The sequence below is a fragment of the Pteronotus mesoamericanus genome, unplaced genomic scaffold (assembly GCF_021234165.1).
Source record: "Pteronotus mesoamericanus isolate MK-2021 breed Mesoamerican mustached bat unplaced genomic scaffold, CSHL_Meso_final contig_116, whole genome shotgun sequence".
NCBI lineage: Eukaryota > Metazoa > Chordata > Mammalia > Chiroptera > Mormoopidae > Pteronotus > Pteronotus mesoamericanus.
Window position 1 is genome coordinate 43,700,987 of NW_026555027.1, and position 19,905 is coordinate 43,720,891.

Genomic DNA, 19,905 nt, shown 5'->3' on the forward strand with positions numbered 1-19,905 from the left:
CAATTCTGCCTGTATGGACTGAGCGCTGTCAAGCTCCTTCTAGACTTTTCCAACCCAGGATATGCTTTGAGGAAATTTCCAATAAGAGATGTGATACTTCAGCGGTGTCTACTATATATAACCCAATGGAAGTAACTTATCTAAGGAGAAGCTGCCAAAATACAGCAAGGAGGCTTACTCACCATTGCTGGATAAAAGAGGATAAAAACAGCTGATCCCAGAAAGCCTGTTGGTCCCAGAATAATTACATTATAAATCATGCCCAGGATAGCAACAATGGGTCCTCCAGCCAACAAGCTGCCAACGGCGGCGGCCTCGAACATCCTCTGCCCGTCGTTGGAGCACAGGTTGACGAGCTAGGAGACACAAAGAATGGTGAGAGGACCCCGCAAGGACGGGAGCCGCTTGTGTCAGGAGGGCCAAAAAGGACAAACGCAGGGACCTAAAGGAAAGAGCAAGCTCAGGCTGGGGGGCTTTCTCTCTGCCCTGAAGCAAAGCCCTCTTACTCACCTCACCCACAGACTTCTCCTTAATGTTCTTTAACTTAAGGATCTTCTTAAATGCCATGGTGAGGATGGCCCCCCGCAAGCGGACACCAGTTCGGTAATTCAATGCCCAAGTCAGTGCGAGCGACCAAGAGCGCACGATTTCTGTCAGGAGGAGGCCCAGGACTAACAGCAAGCTGTACTTGAGATTAGAATCTGTGCCCTGGGAGTACTCCAAGAGGTGTTTCACCATGAAGGCCTACAGGGAGAAACACACACCGCTGTCAACATCTCCACGGCACCCACACACCAGCAGCAGTTTTATGTTAAGTTAGAAAGAGGCGGCAGCTCCGCTGTTCAGTGATAAGTGGATAAGCAGGGAAATACCTCCTTGGAGGACAGCCTGCCTGCAGTCATTTACTCGGGGCATCTTGCAGGAGGTAGTTCCAGTCTGAAATGTTCTCCCTCAAGGACACCGCCACAGCTGTTACTCTTTCTAACGTAACATAAACCTGTCCATGAGCTGAAATTAATTCTAAACACACGGTCATTTAAAAAAGTATATATTTGACCTTATTCCAGCATCTCCACACATTGATACATTTCTTTAAATGAAATTAAGAACCTTTTTTTGGATCGTTTCAAACGTGCTTATTTGATAAAAAGGAACAGTGTACCTACAGTTGGACTGGGGAAGAGTGAGAAGTGCATTTGCAAAACATTCCTGAAAATAAACATCAGCAGTTTAATAGCACAGAAGGGAGCAAACAAAGCAGACTTCCACAAATCCAGAGACCCTCCCACGGGCCCTCCCCACTCCCCGCTCCCTCCCAAAAACAAAAACATGTTACCTCAGGTAGCATATGTCTAACACCACCTGCAGTGAGGAAGGCAGCAGCCCCCAAGAACCACCGCGTGCCACCTCCAGCTCTGAGGTCCTGCAACGCCGGAGCACACACTCACACAAGGCACATTCAGCAACAGGATTAAATACCAGCAAGTGGGAGGTAATGTACTTTTATTGAGAATGAAAAAAAAAAAGTACCATCTTCAAAGAGCATCTCACAGACACTGTACAACAGGAGGAGCATTGCAGTAACAACATACATGGGAACATACAGAGTCAAGTTATACAAGGCTAGCCATCTAACAGGTCGTCTGGCCTCCGACCGTTGCTTTAGCTACACACAGTGGAAATACAAAATAGAGCCAGTATCTGTTTCCAGAGTCCGGAGGAGTACATCAAGCTGACAGCACTCAATCGGTTAGGGCTCCTGACGCTGCAGTGAGTCTGCAATGGAGTAGATTCTCCAGGAATAAAGACCTTGCTGCTAAGGAAAGAGAATTTAAAAAAAAAAAACAACGAAAAAAAAACAACAAAAAAAAACAACAACTCCCCAAAGCGGTAACTCTACTTAAAATTACTGATGCTATTGGTTCACCTGGCTGCGAGGAATGAATGGCTTCTGCTCAGGACAGAAGACAAAAATCTAGGCCTCAAGGAAAAACGGGTGGCATCCTTCAGTCTTTGGAAGTCCTTGCAGCTAAAATTGATCTTGCCAAAAATGAAACAAAACAAACCACAGCAAAAGAAAGCCAAACCAATCCCCCACCCAGAAGGAAGAAAAAAAAAATTAAAGAGAGACCCATCCACCCATCTACCCCAGAACCTTCTAGCAGAGGGCACTGGAGCTGGAAGCCAGCTCTGAATGACAGACAAAAATGGAGGCCAGACGCAACTGTCGTGAGGCGGCTAACGCCGAATCCCAGCACCCAGACTCCCTCTGGGTGAGCTGGTATTTCTCACTTTTCCTGAGAAGAGGTTAATACCAGATGTCCACTAGATCCTAAGAGATCCCCACCAATCAGATTTATGTCAAGTCTCTGTAAATAACCTGATCATATAAATAGGAAATTTCAGATTCCGAGAACTATTGTATTCCACTCTTCCCCTCCCTCAGATTTTTAGGCTTATATCCATTGTTTGGGTCACCACTGCACACGGCTGGGTTGCTGGTTTACTAGCAAGAAGATTGGCTTCTTTTCCAGTATGCAATCCAAAATGTGGAACTGAGTCACTGAGTGGCAGGGTCAAAACCCCATTTTCCTCACGTGAAGCAACTCAGTAAGATGGCGGTGCAGTAAAGCATTTTCTCACACACCTCGGCACTGATGGAACAGTCTCCAAAGGAAGGCGTGAAAGGACAGCAGGATGTAGTTTGGGGTTCTTTCTCTCCCATACCTTTAGAGTGCCATTTTTCAGCACGGTAATAACAATAGTACCTCCCACAGGGGAGGAGCCAGGGAAGGTAAAAGACAGTGAATGCTTACACTATGCAAAACTTTAAAAGGGTGGGGGGAAAAAGAGGAAACAGCAGATTAAAGAATTTCCAACACATAGGGTTTTTAAAAAACAATTACATTTCAAACCATTTTGTATGGGATAAAGGAAAAAAAAAAAGACTTTCATGGCAAATCCAAACAAAATTTAGTTTTAAAAAGCTACAAATATATCACGTAAATTTAAACAAACTGGGAGAAAACTTGAGATTGTCAGCATAGCTGTCTGGCTGCGGAAAACATTCCCAGTGAATAAACATTACCTTACCTGAACTCTTGGCGAGAGACTCTGCCCAGCTTGACTCTCTCATTCTGACCGCAGAATACAGCCAATCCTGAAAATTCTAAAGAACAGCTTCTGTCACTGGTTCCACTACAGAGAGACTCCCCCCAAATCCAGACTCTGACAGCACCAAGCAAGCTGCAGCTGGAGAGAGGTTGGAAGGGTGGAAAACTTACCTCTCTACAGGCTTTTCACTGTTCTTTCCCCAAAAAGCCCTTGAGCTGGGTTAGCATTCACCAAGAGATGTAGCACTGCAGAAGGTAGCCTTCTCTTGCAGATCTACAGGGTGGATGCTAATTCTTTACACACACATCATAGGTCAGGCCTGGTCTTTTAAAACTGTTTTAATCCAAGAAGGCCACAAATCATCTCTGTAAATTCAGCAATTTGGCCCCTCCTCTTAGGTCAGGACCATACCCTTATGGATGCTGGTATTCCATTAACATTATGGTGACCCTTGGACACCCTGCACAGAGTGCTGCTCCGCTGGCGTCACTGAATCCTTGGATCATCTTGACCATGCAGCCCAGCCCTGGCTGACCGGCAGTTTGAAAACAGAACACAAGAACTTGATTGTGTTTCATCTGTTCTGCATATGGCTACCAAGGTTCAGTAAGGCCTGAGGGTAAGCCAGGTTGAAAGTTGTGCCACATTAGCAAATGTGCAAAAATCTAAAAGGGGGTGTTCCTCGAAAGGATTTAAGTCCACAGACGGAAGGTATGCTCATTGCTAGTACCAGTCTCAAAACCAGCCTGATTGTTCAATTTCCAATTGAAAAGAAATGTATTAGAATTGGAACTCCAAAAAAGAGGTTTGCATTCTTTACAATTTTAAATGTTTTTATCAATTAGAGAGGCTGTGGACCATTGCTTTGTCAACTGTTCTAGGATGAATCTCATCAACTCACAGAGGCCTCAAAGTGCTCTTCCCCGAGAGCAGAGAGAAGGAAAAGCATGCTGCTGTTTTCCTATTAAAGGAAGACTCTCTCAGCTTTCCCTGGCGTCTAGAAGAATTTACTGAAGATTAGTATTTCCGTGAGCTGTGCCTTAAGAGAGAGATTAAGGAATACACAGATGCTCAAGGGAGTGACTGTAGGCCCCCAAAGTGAACATGCAGAGGTAATTTTTTCCCAAGTGAAAAATTAAAATCCCAACAATCTATAAAATATTTTTTTTATTTATTTATTTTTTGGTGAGGGGAGCCAAAGAAGTTATTGTATTGTCCAAATGTAATAAAAAAAAGCCTGCATAGCATGCTACCCAATTGACAGAATTCCGTGAAAGATCAGAGCAGCCACCAGCCCTGTAGTGAAACAATGACAGAAGCTCTTCTTGGGGGAAGCTGGCCCTACGAAAACGTTTGCCATTTTGGTCAATAACATAATATTCAGTTACATGGTCCCTCTTACTTAGAACTTACACAAAAATGTGTTAGTTGGTCGATTAATGTAGAAAATAACAGATAACAGAACAGAAAAGTAGTGTTCTCTGCTTCAGAAAAGAGATCAAAACTTTTTAAAAAGTCATCGAACATTAAAAAAAAAAACCCAGCAGAAAAATTGTAAATTAGTTTTACCTAATCACCATGCATCTTAGGCACATACTTACCAAAACCATGAACCTCCAGCTTACCCACACACGGAAAATGCACAGTATAGTAGCATTACTGCTCCGATGCCTCAAGGCAAATATGTAGAGAATAGATTTAATCAAAGTCTCAAGTGTAAGGCAGCACAGCAGGTGTAAGAAACAGCTGTCCAGAAAACAGGGTGAACGTCACTCTTGCCTACTCTGCTTCAGTACACACTAGGAAAAAACCACCTGGGGCTGCCACCCCGACACTTGCCACACAGTTTATACTATAGACCAAACTGAAAATGGACTCCAGGTGAGACACTAAAAACCTCAGCAGTCCTCTAGTGTCTTCCGGACTCATCTGCCATAGAACCGTCAGACATGTGACAACGCGCCTCCAGGCATTTGGTGCACCACCAGCACTAGCTCAACCGCTTATGCCACACAAGACTGCTCTCGCCCACTCACAACACCGATAGACACACCTTCTCAAACCGAGACTGTCATCTCGTGTCAACACACAGCAAAGGAGCACAGTCCTGTGCAGAGCCGGAATCAGTCAGTTTTCACCCCCGCCCCAGGAAAGCAAGCCAGTTCTGTTTCTTATCTGGCAACGCAGCCCCCACATCCTTCCAGCTGCTGACAAGCCACCACTCACTCCAGAATCAATTGTTCCCTTTCCACAGACCTGAAGGCATCTCTAAGGCTGCTAACTAGCCCAAAGGTGAGTACAACCCCTGCAACAGAACAAGAATGTTAGAGCTGGCCATGGCCGGGCCCCTGGAGACTGTCAGAAAGGATGGTTAGAACTTACTGGTCCACTGAAGCCAGCCAGCTGCGTGATCATCAGGCACACGATGGAGAGGATGAGCCTGGTGCGGCAGAAGATCCACACAACCCTTCGGAGGGAAGCAGCTTCTGGCCCAACTTCATTCAGCTCTTCTTGCCACAGTCTCTCTAGTCTTAACAAGGGCACATGTCCTCCGTTACACGTCTCCCCAGGGAATATACACACCCTAGCTTCCCTCTTGCCACCACTTTTTGTCTCCAGGCTCTGACACCACTCACACAAGTCTTTCCTTTAAAATTATGTACGTAGCCTTCACCTCCTGGGGTGGGGGTGGGGGAGAAACAAAACAAAACCCTTCTTGGGTGACTACATATTTACCCTGCATAGGGAGCCTCTCAGGATACAGAAAATGATGAGAACAAAAGTCTTTCCTTCCACCCAGAAAGGTTATCCCTGCATAGAATTTGTGGATAAGAACTTCCTTTCTCAAGGGTCCCCAACCCTTTCTGAAGGCTCCTGTGGTAAAATGTAAAGGTGTACACTAGATTTTTAATCATGACAATCAGCTACCACAAAAATGTATTCTGTCACAAGGCAGCAACATAATCTCCCTGTAGACTCAGGAAGAGAAGCGGGGCTGAGAGAGAGAGAGAAAGCCCGTGGTTAAACAGGAGTCAAGGTGAAATAGGAGATAAAGCAGAAGAGCAAAGAGAAAGTCATCCCAGGCTCCCCTCCCTCCGTCGGCTAGCTCAGATCCTAAAAGGACACAGAGCCGAGGACTCCACACAGCTCCACCCACACTCCTAGCTCAGGCCCTATGCATCCCATGTGTGGGACACCAGGGTGGACCAGACACGCCTACCTTCTGCAGTTCACGTCGGAAGACTCGTACTTGGACAAAGACCACACATCCTCCATGGAGAGCTCCCCCTTCTTGTGGGCCAGGCAGGCCAGGGAAGAAAGCCAAGAAAAAGTCATACAGGAGAAGAGCCCAGCATTGTCCACTGGGTGCTGGTGTCTGAGGAGAGAACACCCAAATGGCAAAAGGGTCAACAGACACTGAGACGCCAGACAGCATTCACAACCCACTGTCTAAAAAACAGACCTCTTGACTAAAACCAGGGCTCCCCAAATGGTCTGATCTCAGCCCGAATTTTCAACACTGCTTTTGGTGCTTCACAAAGAAGTGATTAAGCAGGAGATCCCCTTACTTGGAAGTGGTCCGAATAGGCTTCAGAGCACTTAAGCCATGGTGGTACTTCCCCTTCGGATGCTCCTCGTCCAGGATTCTGAGCTGAGAGTGCGTACAGACATCCAGGGAAAGGCCCTCAGCTCGGGCTGCTGTTTCCAAGGCATCTTGGCATTCCAACTGTGTGGGCACAGAGGGAGAGAAGACATCAGAACAAATCTACCTGACATGACAGCTCAAACTGCAAGCCAGGTTCATCTTAACTGAGAAACACCAGAGGTTCAGGGGGCTCACCATCAACTTCTATGATATGAACTAAGGAACATTAAACCAGATACCTAAAACTTCTAAAATAATAGACTTCATTTTTTTTTTAGCACTTTTAGGTTCAAAAACATTGAGCAGAAAGTACAGAGAGTTCCCATGTACCTTCTCATCTGCCCCCTCTCCTCCCTATCTACTTCCCATTATGAATGCCTTGCATTAGTGCGGTGCATATGCTACTGATGAGCCAATACTGGTACACTACTGTGAACTGAAGTCCACGGTTTACATCAGAATTCACTCTTTGCGTGGTACATTCTAAAGTTTATATTTTGTCCCCAAAATATTTTATTTTTCATTTCTCAATATGGACTGAGAGTCAATTACTTCACTACTAACTGCAAATTCTTTTACTCACTTTCTGTGACAAAAAAATTCAAGATCACCCCCAATGAAACAGCCCTGTCATGGAGAGAGAGCCAGTATCTGCACATGCCTCCTGTCTTTCCCTTTTATCACAACAGGGAAAGCAGAACAGCTAAAGAGCTCCAATATCCAGATTTCTGCAGCATGAAGCAGAGGGTCTCATGAGTTGAAACACAAAGTTATACATATTTGCTATAAAGTTTATAAATATCAATTAATCAGATGAACAAAAATGTATGAAATTCAGTGTCTGACTTGAGCAGAAGAGGGTGGACCAAGAATCAGGACACACCTGCCCCCATTCACTCTAAGAGTAACTCCAAGTATATGCCTTCCTGTTCCAGCAGCAGAAGCAATTTTCCTCAAGTAGGGATTATAAGTACATCACCCTTTTCTCACATTATCACAAGTATTTCCAGCAATTGTTGTGAAATAGGAAGAATAGATCCCCAAACTGAGAAAGAGTTAAGAGCTATAGCACCTAACACACTGTGTCTTACACAAAGTAGAGTCTCTGTGGTTACCCGCCTCCCCACCACCTTCTCCACACAGAACACATGCCAAGTATTAGCTGAACTGAAAGAGCAGAATTCAGGCACAGGGATCCTCACAGACGTGCATGCCTAGGTGCACTGCTCCTCAAATACAATAGCTTTAGTTCACAGGCTAGGCGCTGCTCTTAGTATCAGGAAACTACACAGCCCAGGCAAAAGGGAAGCACATTTTTTTCCTTTTGTCAAAGGCAAGGCTGACCAGTTTCAAGAGACTAATAACACAATGACAAACGCATCAACAAGAAGAAAAGAATTAACTCCTACAAAGTCCTTAGACATAAGGTCTATGATACCTAATGATGAACTAAACAAAGGCTGCTGAGATTCAAGTACATGCAAAGGTTGTTTGTTTGTTTTAAACCTTTAGGCTGCCTAAAAACACAAGGCGAAGAAAAGAAAACCTTTGGGCTGATAAAGAAGCAAGTTATACTAAACATACAAACATACCCACTATATGGAAGTAGAAACTGGGAGTATGTACAGAATAAGAACAGAATGTCACAAGGACCAGCCCTATTCAGATACCCAAAAGCTTCAAAAGAAGAAAAAAATAAAAATACAACTTCAGGTACACACTGGGTATCTGCCCAAGCAAACCTCAACCAATTTCAAAAGACTAACATCACATAGGGTATGGTCCCGGATCCCCTGGGAACTCAGAATTCAATAACAAGGATAACAAGGAAAATCTCCGAAATATTCAGAAATTATGCAACACACTTCCAAATAATATGAGTTAAAGAAGACATCAAATGGTTATCAGTAAACAGTCAGGAGTTAAACAGTTAAGAGGGTGGTATAACAAATAAAAATTTATGAGATGCTGCTAACATGGAGCATACAGTGAAACTGTGAATGTCTTAAAAGCAATATATGAGAAAAGAGTGAAAAATCAGTGCTCCAAGCAAGCGTTTGGCAAAATTCTCTATAATGGGCCAGACTGCAAATATGTTAGGCTTTGTGGGCCAAGAGGTAAAACTGAGGATATTATGTAGGTACTTATATCACAAAAGAAAACAAATTTCCACAAAATGTTTACTAACAAAATTCAAAACATAGTAATAACTGAGTACAATTTTTTTTGACACAGGCTTACTAATAGAATAACATTTCAATTAATTGGAGTTTAAAATGTTTTCCCTTTCATCAAAAATCAACTGCAAATCTTCATCTGTTAATGTTAATTTGTGACAAGATTTTATAATTTCCTTTTTGAAAATGTTTTTTCACACAGATAAGTACTGCCAAATACTGCAAAGCAATCTATGAGTATGACTTCAATTGAGCATATATATCTCAGAAGGCATTATAGAACCCTGTTAGATCTTTCTCTTGACATTTGCCTTTATTATGACATTACATTGCAGTTGACATTACATTATATTACATTCCTAATGAAAACGGGTGGAAGCTAGTGAACCGCTGAATTAAATGGATTTTTTTAAATTGTGGCAAAACATACATAACATAAAATTTGTTATTTTTATCATTTTTAAGGGTAAAATTCCAGGGCATTAATTATATTCACCATGTTGTACAACCATCATCACTATTTATTTTTAAAATAATATGGAAACTTCCTTTGTACTTCATTGAGTTTCTGAAAAACTCTTCCAGAACTGTAATTTAAGCTTATATATATATAAGCCAGCTTCCCTGGCCATCTTTTACGTATATATATATAAAATCTCCACTACACATTTGCATGGCAGTGGAGATCTTACTTCTTGTTTTAACTTTCAATAGCACGAGAAGTATACAGGGCTGCTGGACACTACTTATGCTTTGAACATTAAGCTGCCAGGGAAATTTATCATAGCACCATTTCCCACCAGCAATGTATGGGAGACCCAGTTTCTCCATATCCTCATCATCACATGTGACTGTCATTCTTTTTTAGTGTAGCTATTTGAACAGGTGGTTTGGCATCTCATCAGGATTTTAATTTTCACTACGCTAATGGTCAATGACGGTGAATATCTTTTCCTGTGTTTATCTGCTACTCATGCATCCTTTTTGGTGAAGTGTCTGCTCAAGTCTTTTGCTTATTTGCTAAGTGGATTGTTTCTTTAGTGTTGAGTTTAGAAAGTTATCTTCTATTATGGATTCAAGTCATTTGTCAGATGATTTGCAAATATAGTCTCTTATTTTATGTCATGTATATATCTTCTTAATTGGGCTATTCAGAGAGCAACAATTAAATTTCGATCAAGTGTAATTTAATGATTTTTTTTTTTTATGGATTGTGCTTTCAGTGTCATATCTAAAAACTTCGTTTAACCCTAGGTCATGAACATTTACTCCTGTTTTTTCCTAAAAGTTTTATAGTTTTACATTTAGATCTATGATTCACCTTGAGTTAATTTTTGTATAAGGTATAAGATTTAGGTAAAGGTTCTTTTTTTTTTTTTTTTGCCTATAGATGTCTCATTGTTCCAACGCCATCTGTTGAAGACTATCATCTCTCCATTAAATTGCTTTCACACCCTAGCTGATGTGGCTCAGTGGATTGAGCACTGGCCTGTGAACCAAAGAGTAGTGGGTTCAATTCCCAGTGTAGGGCACATGCCTAGGTTGCAGGCCAGGTCCCCAGCACGGGGTGCATGATGTGCAACCACACTGATGTTTCTCTCCTCTTTCTCCCTCTTTCCCCTTCTCTAAAAAATAAAAAATAAAAAAGACTCCTTTCAAAAAAGATTGCTTTTCACCTATGTATAATATAAACTAATTGGCCAGATCTGTGTGGGTCTATTTGTGAACTCTATTCAATTGATCTATTTGTCTATCCCTCCACTGCTACCACTAACTTGATTACTCTAGCTATATAGTAAATCTTAAAATAGGGAGTATGATATCTCCAACTTTATTCTTCCTTTTAAAAATTGTTTAAGTTATACTAGTTCTTCTGCCTTTCCAGGAGAACCAAGTTCAAGAGTTGGAGAGTTTTATAAACATTTTCCCAGGAGAACCAGGTTCAAGAGTTGGACAGTTTTATAGGCATTTTTTGACATTACAGCATCAGAAAAGGAGCACTTGGTATGCCATCCATTAGTATTCTTATATGAGAATGACACAGTAGCATTAAAAGAAAATTAAAATCTTCACATCTCTATTCATTCTTTCAACAAACAGTTATTGAGCACCAATGTGCAAGACTGTTCCATATGCTAGGAATAAGAACATAGCCATTTCTATTTGTACAGTACACTAAGTTCACTTTCTTCATCTCCAAAATGCCTACTTATAGTTTTCATCAAAATCTAAGCACAAACAGAACCAGAGGATGGAAACAAGGAACAGACTGACAGCAACTGGGGGCAGGGGGTAAGGTGGATAAGGGAAGAGAGAAGAGGAAGTGTCTAGTCAAGGAACAGGTATAAATGACCCATGCACATGGACTACAGGGCAGGGGGGAGCAATGGGGGAAAATTGGGACAACTGTAATAGAACAATAAAAAAATAAAATAAGCCCTGGCTGGCGTGGCCCAGTGGGGTGAACCAAAAGGTAACCAGTTCAATCCCCAGCCAGGGCATATGCCTGGGTTGTGGGCCAGATCCGCAGTTGGGACATGTGAGAGGCAACCAATCTATGTTTCTATCACACATCAATGTTTTTCTGCCTCTTTCTCCCTTCCTTCCCCTCTCTCTAAAAATAAATAAAATATCTAAAAAATAAAACAAATAAAATACTTTGTGTTGTACAATTAAAAAAAAAAAACATGCAAAAAGTTTCCTGGGACTCCGCCATGAGCAGGAGGTTGCTGGAAAGGCGCCCAGCTGCACAGAGACGCAGGGGAGGCACCCGCGCTCAAACAGGCCCACGGCCAGGACCACCAGCCAGCTAATTCTCAAAGCCTTGACCTGGTAGATATCACCAGTTACAAATGAGGAAACAGAAGCCAAGACACAGAGGCTCCTTGGAGGCACTGGATGTGCAGGCCAGGGCCGGGGCCTCACACAGCAACCGTGCTGTGCATGTGCAGGAGTGTCAGCAGGGTCTGACTTAGCTTTCCCCACAGGAGACCCGTGATGCCCTGTGTGCACCCAGAGATCTGAAAGCCTCTGGCACTCTTGGGGAATAAAGCAAAAGCAAGGGCTTCCCGGGAACAGGGATGCGTACGTCAGGGCTTCAGGTCATTCTGACCCTGGGCTCTGCACCTGGCCATCTCCTCTGGAAACAAAGCCCTGCAGACATCAAGGCTCTGATCTCCCAGGCTGCCTCCCCAGCCCCAGTGATGCCACCCAGTATAGCTTAGAAACAGAATTTAGAATGACACACACAGCTCAAATAAGCCTCACCAGAGGCAAAGGCCCCCACCAGTGAGGCCCCTGAGGCTTCCCCTAGGACAAATGTGCCTCAGACTCACCTGAGGAGTTCCCACCAAGTTCCAGGAAGAGTGGAGATGGCTCCCAGGGCCCCGTTCAGGACTGGACCCACTTAGAGAAGGTGACCCAAGGGAGGAGGACAGTTGCGAGCAGAATGCCGTGGTGGAACTTCCCAGGTCCCAGCTGCTATGAACATTTATGTCACAAGGCAAAGGGACATCCATCTGCCCAGACTTCTCAGGTATTTCTCTCCCTACAGACATCCCAGGTACAGAACACCTGCACGTAAACCCCCTACAAGTATCATATTATTGATCTTGCTGGTGTGAGTGTGGGTGTTTAACATAGAACTGCCAATATTAGAATATCAACTAGAGATGGAAACAGGTGGGAACCATGACCCTCAGGGCAGAAGCACCAGTTGCACAGACTCAGGGTCCCTGGCTGCAGACAGGACACCTGCCATGGGTTCATACCTGAGCCCTCACCACCAGCCGTCTCCACAGCCACCTCCCTGCTGGCCCCCAGGTGTCCCCTGCTCCCTTCCTGCACTCAGCCCTGCTGGCAGATCCCGTGCAGAGTCCACCCTTCCTTCACTCTGGGGCCCCCAGGCAGGCCTGCGGCTCACCCGCTCCCTGCCCCCTCCTCCTGAGGACTGCTTCCTGCCCAGCGCTGCCTGCTTCTCCTGTTTTGAACAACCTAACTCGGCCTATCCACTGGCAATGAGAGGCTGGCCCAGCTCCTCCTTCCAGAATCATCGCCACCCACCCAAGCCTGACTTGCAAATCCAGGCCAAGATCTTGGGGGCCCAAGTGCTAAGGAAAACAAACCTCTCAGAACAGAACAGTGTGAGAGGCACTGGGTGTACCCCCAAGTTGGATAATGCCCAGATGGCTTGAGCCCACCCCAGTGTACACAACAACGGCACGTAAACTCTGGGGCAGTGTTTTCCAGGCTTGAAGGCACCCAGTTTCTTGCAAGAAACCTCAGTGGCTGCTTAGGAAGGTGTCCTCCTCCCCCAGGGCACAGGCTCTACTGCCTGAAACAGGAACTCGCTCTAGGTTCTAAGACAGGCCAGGGGCACTAGGTGGAGCATGAAGAGGCAGCCAGGGAAGCAAGGGAGGCTGAAGGCCCAGCTTCCGCACATGGGGCTCCCTGCGGGCACTGCGGGGTTTGCGGTGAGCAAGTGAGTATATGTAAGATACAAATAACACAAACAAATTGTGAGGAGGAGACAATAGCATTCTTGGTACATTCTTCCTAAAAGCAAAGTACAAAAGTAAAATAAGAACTACTAATAGCCATAAAAAAACCCCCAAAACAACCCTATGAACAAAAAAGTGGACACACTTAACAACAAAATCCTGTTATTGCATGTGTTTTATTTCTTTGATTCTATATAATGAAGTCATGTTCCACCATCTCCTGGGTAGTAAGTTACTTCCTGTATTGGAGAATGCCAAATTCAAATGAGTTGGCAGGCAAGGTTTCATTCCCCCAGGCATATTATGAGTGCCATACCAGGATTATTAAATGTCTGTAACATAACAGAGACTGAGGGCTCTTGTACTTGTTTTTGATTTTTGATCAAGGCACTCAGTATAGTTTTATCCTGACAAAGATAAACCCCAATAGAACTGGTTGAAATAGCACTAACCCTCAAATTTTCATATAATAAAAAAACATGGAATAGGAATTCTCACAGTAAGGGTATAGAGAAGTCTGTACTGTTGAGCTACGAAAATCAAAAGCTGCCACTCTAAGCAGCCCACTTCCCAAGTCATACCCCATTTTTGCTATTCGATTCTAACCTAATTTCCAAACTGTCAATCTTCTTGTCACATTTTACTCACTGCCTAGGTGAAAAACAATGAAATCTCTAATGGAAATGAGAGGGGATCCTCAGTTTTGAAAGACACAGTTCTGTTCCATATCTGCATGTAGCTACTTCAGAAATAGTCTTTCACAATAAGAAACAGGTGGAAACAATAAGAAAGCTGTTGGCAGGAACTCTTGTTTATTAAAATAATATTATCAAGAAGATCAAGAGAACACCCTCTGAGTCCAATAAATTATTTTCTCTATTGTCTTAAAGTATGAATACCTCCATAGCTGGAGGTCATTGTGCAGCATAGCGATTTTGAACATGGATTTTAAAAGGCAGACATGGATTTCCGTGCTAATTCTACCATCAATCATCAACATATTACTTAGCCACTTTACGCGTTGGTTCACTCATGTTTATAATGTGTTGAGAGGAATTAACAGGACACTGAAAAGTGCTTAGCCTGGATTTTCAAGATGGTGGCAGAGTAGGTTAAAGTTACATTCACCTCCTCCCAGGCCCTAACTGGAATTACAACTAAATTACAGAGCAATCAACCTCAATACCAAGTGAAGACTGAACAGAGGTCTTATTGCCATGGATTTACAGAAGCAGCCACAGGGAGACTGGTATGAACGGCAGAGAGGCAAAAAGGGCTGGCCTCGTACCCACAAGAGGCAGCTGAGAATCCAGAAGGATCTCTCAGCTGCAAAGGTCCCCGCGAGGAGCGTGGGATCTCAACCCCATGTCAGGCTCCCCAGCCCAGAGCACCAGAGCCAGAAAGAGTCTATATAACATCTGGCTGTGAAAATCAGCGGAGATTCTGCCCGCCAGGGAAGAGGGAGTCTATAGAAACCCAGGCACCCTCTTAAATGGCCAATGCGCAAAATCTCGTTTGTGGCCAGTCACCCGGGCTCTCGCAGACGCAGGGTGCATTGGTGTGGACTGGAGTTGCGTGAGGACCGACTGGGTTGTGTAGCTCCATGGAGAGAGCTGAAGGGGCAGTCGCCAGCGTCCCTGTGCTGAGTCCTCTCCTGCAGGGGCCCTCTTTCCTAGGTTGAGCACTCCCCTCCAAATGGCATCAGCTGGGGGAACTGCACTAGCCCCACCCTCCTAACTCCCTGTCACCCTGCCCTGCCAAGCTCATGTCCTGCGAAAGAGTCACTGCCTGGGTTCATGGTGTAGACCTTCCTGGAGGGCTCTTGAGAGCAAATTCAGGGGGCGTCTGAGACAACTGTGTGGCTCTGAGGCAGGGCGCCGTCCCTCTCTCTGCAAGCATCTGACCCAGTGCAGCCCCAACATGGGAGATCCACTAGGCCCACCTTCCTGACTCCTAGTGGCCCTGCCCTACCCAGCTCACACCTGCAGAGCAGTCAGCTGGGTAGGGCCAGCTTGGGCCCTAGGTGCAGACTCTCTTAGAGGTCTCTTGAGGGGGGAAATACTGAATTGTGTGGCTCTAAGGTGGGGGTGCTTTCCCTCACACACTGTGCCAGCACTACTATTAATGCGAAGAGCTCCCCCTTCACATGGCCAAGTCTTGATCAGTTTGAGCCTGATGAAAGCTGCTGGCTTTACTCTGACTCCCTGAGACCCCACCACATCACAGAAGATAGCACCCAGCAGGTTGCAGCGAGCCTTGGTGTGCCCTGAGACTTTTGCTGAGTAGCCTCGGACCAAGCACTGGCACCAAGTTTGAATCTGTATCAACCTAGTGAATATCACTTGCCCCCACCTGGTGACTCACTGGGAACCTACCTCATGCAACTCATGTACCACCAGAGGCTCTTTCAGTGACTGAGCCTAACAAGCAGCCAGAAAGCAGTGGTGGATCTCGGGGCGCCTTGGACCTTTTACTGACCTTCCCTTGGGGCTCGATGCCAGTGGAAGCCAGTCTTGGTACATAGCTTGGTCCCTTCCATGCATGACCAGGCTCAGAAGAGGCAGCCACAAACTGTGGATCACTCTGTAGCTCCCCAGGGCTGGCTATAGGTAGCACTTGACAATAATCCGCACTAGTCCCTCCCAGCAGGCCTCAAAACGAACCTACCTGGTGGTGGATTCAGATCATATCAGAGAAAGATCCAATTGGCTCCATAAGCAGCACACCAAAAGGAGGTCTCGGTAGGTACCAGACCTGCTAGGGCAAATTCTGCTTTGTGGGGTTGGCCCCAGCATAGCAGCTGGTATACTGTGGTTGGAGGCAATCCTCACAGTCAGCCAGCCCAAGCTCACTAATGAACTGCCCAACAGTAATCAAGACTCAGCGACAACAGGAGGGTTCACAAAACCCACAAAGGGGACATTTCTGGCACACCTAGCTCAGGTAGTCAGGGAGACTGCACCACTGATACCTGCAAGACATCTACTACATAAGGCCACTGTACCAAAACTGGAAGGCATGGCAGATCTACCTAATACACAGAAACACAGGGAGGCAGACAAAATGGGGAGTCAAAGAAATACGTCCCAGATGAAAAAACAGGAGAAATCCCCAGAAAAAAAACTAAAACTAAAAAAAAAGAAAAGAAAAATGGAGGCAAACAATCTACCAGATGCAGAGTTCAAAATAATGGTTATAAAGATGCTCAAGGAACTTAGGGAAAGAGTAAATGAACTCAGTGGCAACTTAAACAAAAAGACAATAAACATGAAAAAAGACATAGAAACCATAAAAAAGAACCAATCAGAAATTAATACAATATCTGAAATGAAGAATACACTAGAAGGAATCCACAGCAGGTAAGATGAAGCAGAGGACAGAATCAGCAATTTGGAAGCCAATGCAGTAGAAAACAATCAGAGCAGCAAAAAGAAAAAAGATTTTTAAAAAGCGTGGATAGTTTAAGGAGGTTCTGGGACAACACCAAGCATAACATTATCTGCATCATAGGGGTACCAGGAAAAGAGAGAGAGCAAGGAATTGAGAACCTATTTGAAAAAATAATGATTGAAAACTTCTCATACCTGGTACAGAAAACACACACACACACACACACATACACACACACACACACACACACACACACACACTCTTCCAGGAAGTGCAGAGAGTCCCAAACAAGGTGAACTCAGAGGCACACCTCAAGACACATAATAATTAAAATAACAAAGGTTAAAGACAAAGAGGGAATCTTAAAAGCAGCAAGAGAAAGAGAGTTACCTACAAGAGAGCTCCCATAAGACTGTCAGCTGATTTCTCAACAGAAACATTTCAAACCAGAAGGGACTGGCACAAAATATTCAAAGTGATGAAAAGCAAGGAATGGCAACCAAGACTACTCTACCCAGCAACGCTATCATTTAAAATCGAAGGAAAGATAGTTTCCCAGACAAGAAAAAGCTAACGGAATTCATTACAACCAAACCAGTATTACAAAAAATGTTAAAAAAGACATCTCTTTCTTTTTGAATTTTATTTAATTTTTGTTGTATATACATTTTTTGTAAGTTTTCCATTACCCTTTAGTCCCCTTATACCTCCTTCCCCCAAGGGCCTTCTTTAAGAAGAAGAATAAAAGAGGAATATAGTTATAAAATGGCAATAAAAACATACCTATCAATAATCACTTTAAATGTAAATGAATTTAATGCTCCAATAAAAAGACATAGGGTAGCTGAATAGATAAGAAAGCAATTCATAGATATGCTCTCTACAAGCAACCTACCTCAGAATGAAAGATATACACAGACTGAAAGTAAAAGGAAGGAAAAAGGTATTTCATGCAAATGGAAACAAAAGAAAAACTGGGGTAGCAATACTTATACCAGACAAAATAGACTTTAAAACAAAAGCTATACTAAGGGGCAAAGAAGGAAATTACATAATGATAAAGGGATAAATCCAGCAAGAGGATATAACTTTTTAAAAAAATGTTTTAGTCCTGACTGGTATGGCTCAGTGGACTGAGTGCTGGCCTGTGAAGCAAAGGGTTGCTGGTTTGGTCCCCAGTCAGGGCACATACCTGAGTGGTGGGCCAGGTTCCCAGCGGGGGCGCATATGAGGCAATCACACATTAATGATTCTCTCCCTTTCTCCCTCCCTTCCCCTCTAAAAATAAATAAATAAAAACTTTAAAAAAATTAAAATATTTAAAAAATTTAAAATGTTTATTGGACTTATGGTTAAATGGCAGCATAGATAAACACAGCTCACTTCCTCACACAACCACATCAAAATTACAACCAAATTACAGAGCAACCACCACTCAGAACTGGCAGAAATCAAGTTGAATGAAAGTCTGACAACTACAGAATTAAAGAAACCACATCCATTCAGACTGGTAGGAGGGGTGCAGATGCAGAGCAAGGTGGTCCCATATCCACATGCGGTAGATAAAAACTCTGGAGGATATCTCGGGAGCGAGGAGTCCCAGCCCCACACCAGGCCCCCCAGCCCAGGGTATCAGTGCCAGGAAAATAAGTCCTCATACCTGCTGGCTGAAAAAACTAGCAGGGGTTGAGTCAGTGGATAAAACTTCTGGAGTCCCAAGTAGTTCCTCTTAAAGAACCACCTACACACAAACTTACTCAGACTCACTCCCTCTGAGCTCCAACACCAGGGTAGCAGCTTGAAAGGCACCAGGGCGTAAAGGTTGGAACTGAAATGTCTGGCATCACAGCAAGAGCTGAAGGACAGCTTTCTCCCAGACAGAAAGGTGAACAACCACAGAGCTAGGAGGCTGGTCCCATATTTGAGACTCCATCAACCTGTAGATCCACAAAGGCTTTGTGCCACCCAACTTACAGCTGTTAACAGTAGCTTTTCCATATAAATGGCCAGTCATAACTTATGATTCACAACTTCCAAAATTCTTTCAAACAAGCTACAGCTGGCCTCAGTGAGCCCTCAGACTTCCACTCCCCGCCACCTCTTGCTAAGTGACCCCAGGCACAACACTAGCAACATCTAGCCCAGATTCACAGCTTGGCTTTTCCAGGAATTCTCCAAGTCCAGCCCAAGTAACAGCTCTCTCAGATTGCTTTATAGCTCAGGCAGGGTAGTCCCAGGCAAAACACAGGTAGGAGCTGACCTCGGCCTGCACAACCCATGAAACCCTAGGGCCAGTGCACCCAGTGGACAGCTACAGACCACAGAGGAGCACCACCACCCTGCCCCTGCACAGCTGATACTCCATGTTAGGCAGAGGTTGGTTATCAGTGGCCAGTGCCAATCTTTGCAACTAACTGGCCTGGGTAAATCCCTCCCATTGATCTGCTAACAGCAACCAAGGCTCATCTACAAGAGTGTACTCAGCCCACAGGAAGGGCGCACCTCGAGTACTCAGCTTGGGTGATAGGGGAGGCTATGCCACTGGACCCTATAAGACACCTACTACATGAGGCCACACTACCGAGACACAGAGTCATAGCAGCTCTACCTAATACATAGAAACAAACACAGGGAGGTTGCCAAAATGAAGAGACAAAGAAACACAGCCCAAATGAGAGAACAGGTCAAAACTCTGGAAAAAGAGTTATATGAAATGGAGATAAGCAATCTATCAGCTGCAGAGTTCAAAACACTGGTTATAAGGATGCTCAAAGAACTTAGTGAGGACCTCAACAGCATAAAAAAGATCCAGTCAGAAACAAAGGATATACTTATTGAAATAAAGAACAATTTATAGGGAAACAACAGTAGAATAGATGAAGCTGAGAATCAAATCAATGATTTGGAACATAAAGAAGCAAAAAACAACCAATCAGAACAACAAAAAGAAAAGGAATTTTAAAAAAAAACCCCACAAGGATAGTATAATCAGCCTCTGTGACAACTTCAAGCTTTCCAACATTCACATCATAGGGGACCCAGAAGGAGAAGAAAAAGAGCAAGAAATTGAAAATCTATT

At 44.1% G+C, this 19,905-nt stretch overlaps 1 protein-coding gene across 1 annotated transcript in view; it reads right to left on the bottom strand.

Annotated features, from left to right (window-relative positions):
- Positions 1–19,905, bottom strand: part of ABCC5 (ATP binding cassette subfamily C member 5) — an 84,285-nt gene that overhangs the window by 43,010 nt on the left and 21,370 nt on the right. The window contains exons 3-7 of the mRNA XM_054581207.1: positions 6,684–6,841; positions 6,335–6,490; positions 5,497–5,644; positions 511–744; positions 183–356 (exon numbers count right to left, since the gene is read on the bottom strand). Of these exons, the coding sequence (XP_054437182.1) occupies positions 183–356; positions 511–744; positions 5,497–5,644; positions 6,335–6,490; positions 6,684–6,841 (870 nt within the window). The remainder of the gene's footprint in view (positions 1–182; positions 357–510; positions 745–5,496; positions 5,645–6,334; positions 6,491–6,683; positions 6,842–19,905) is intronic.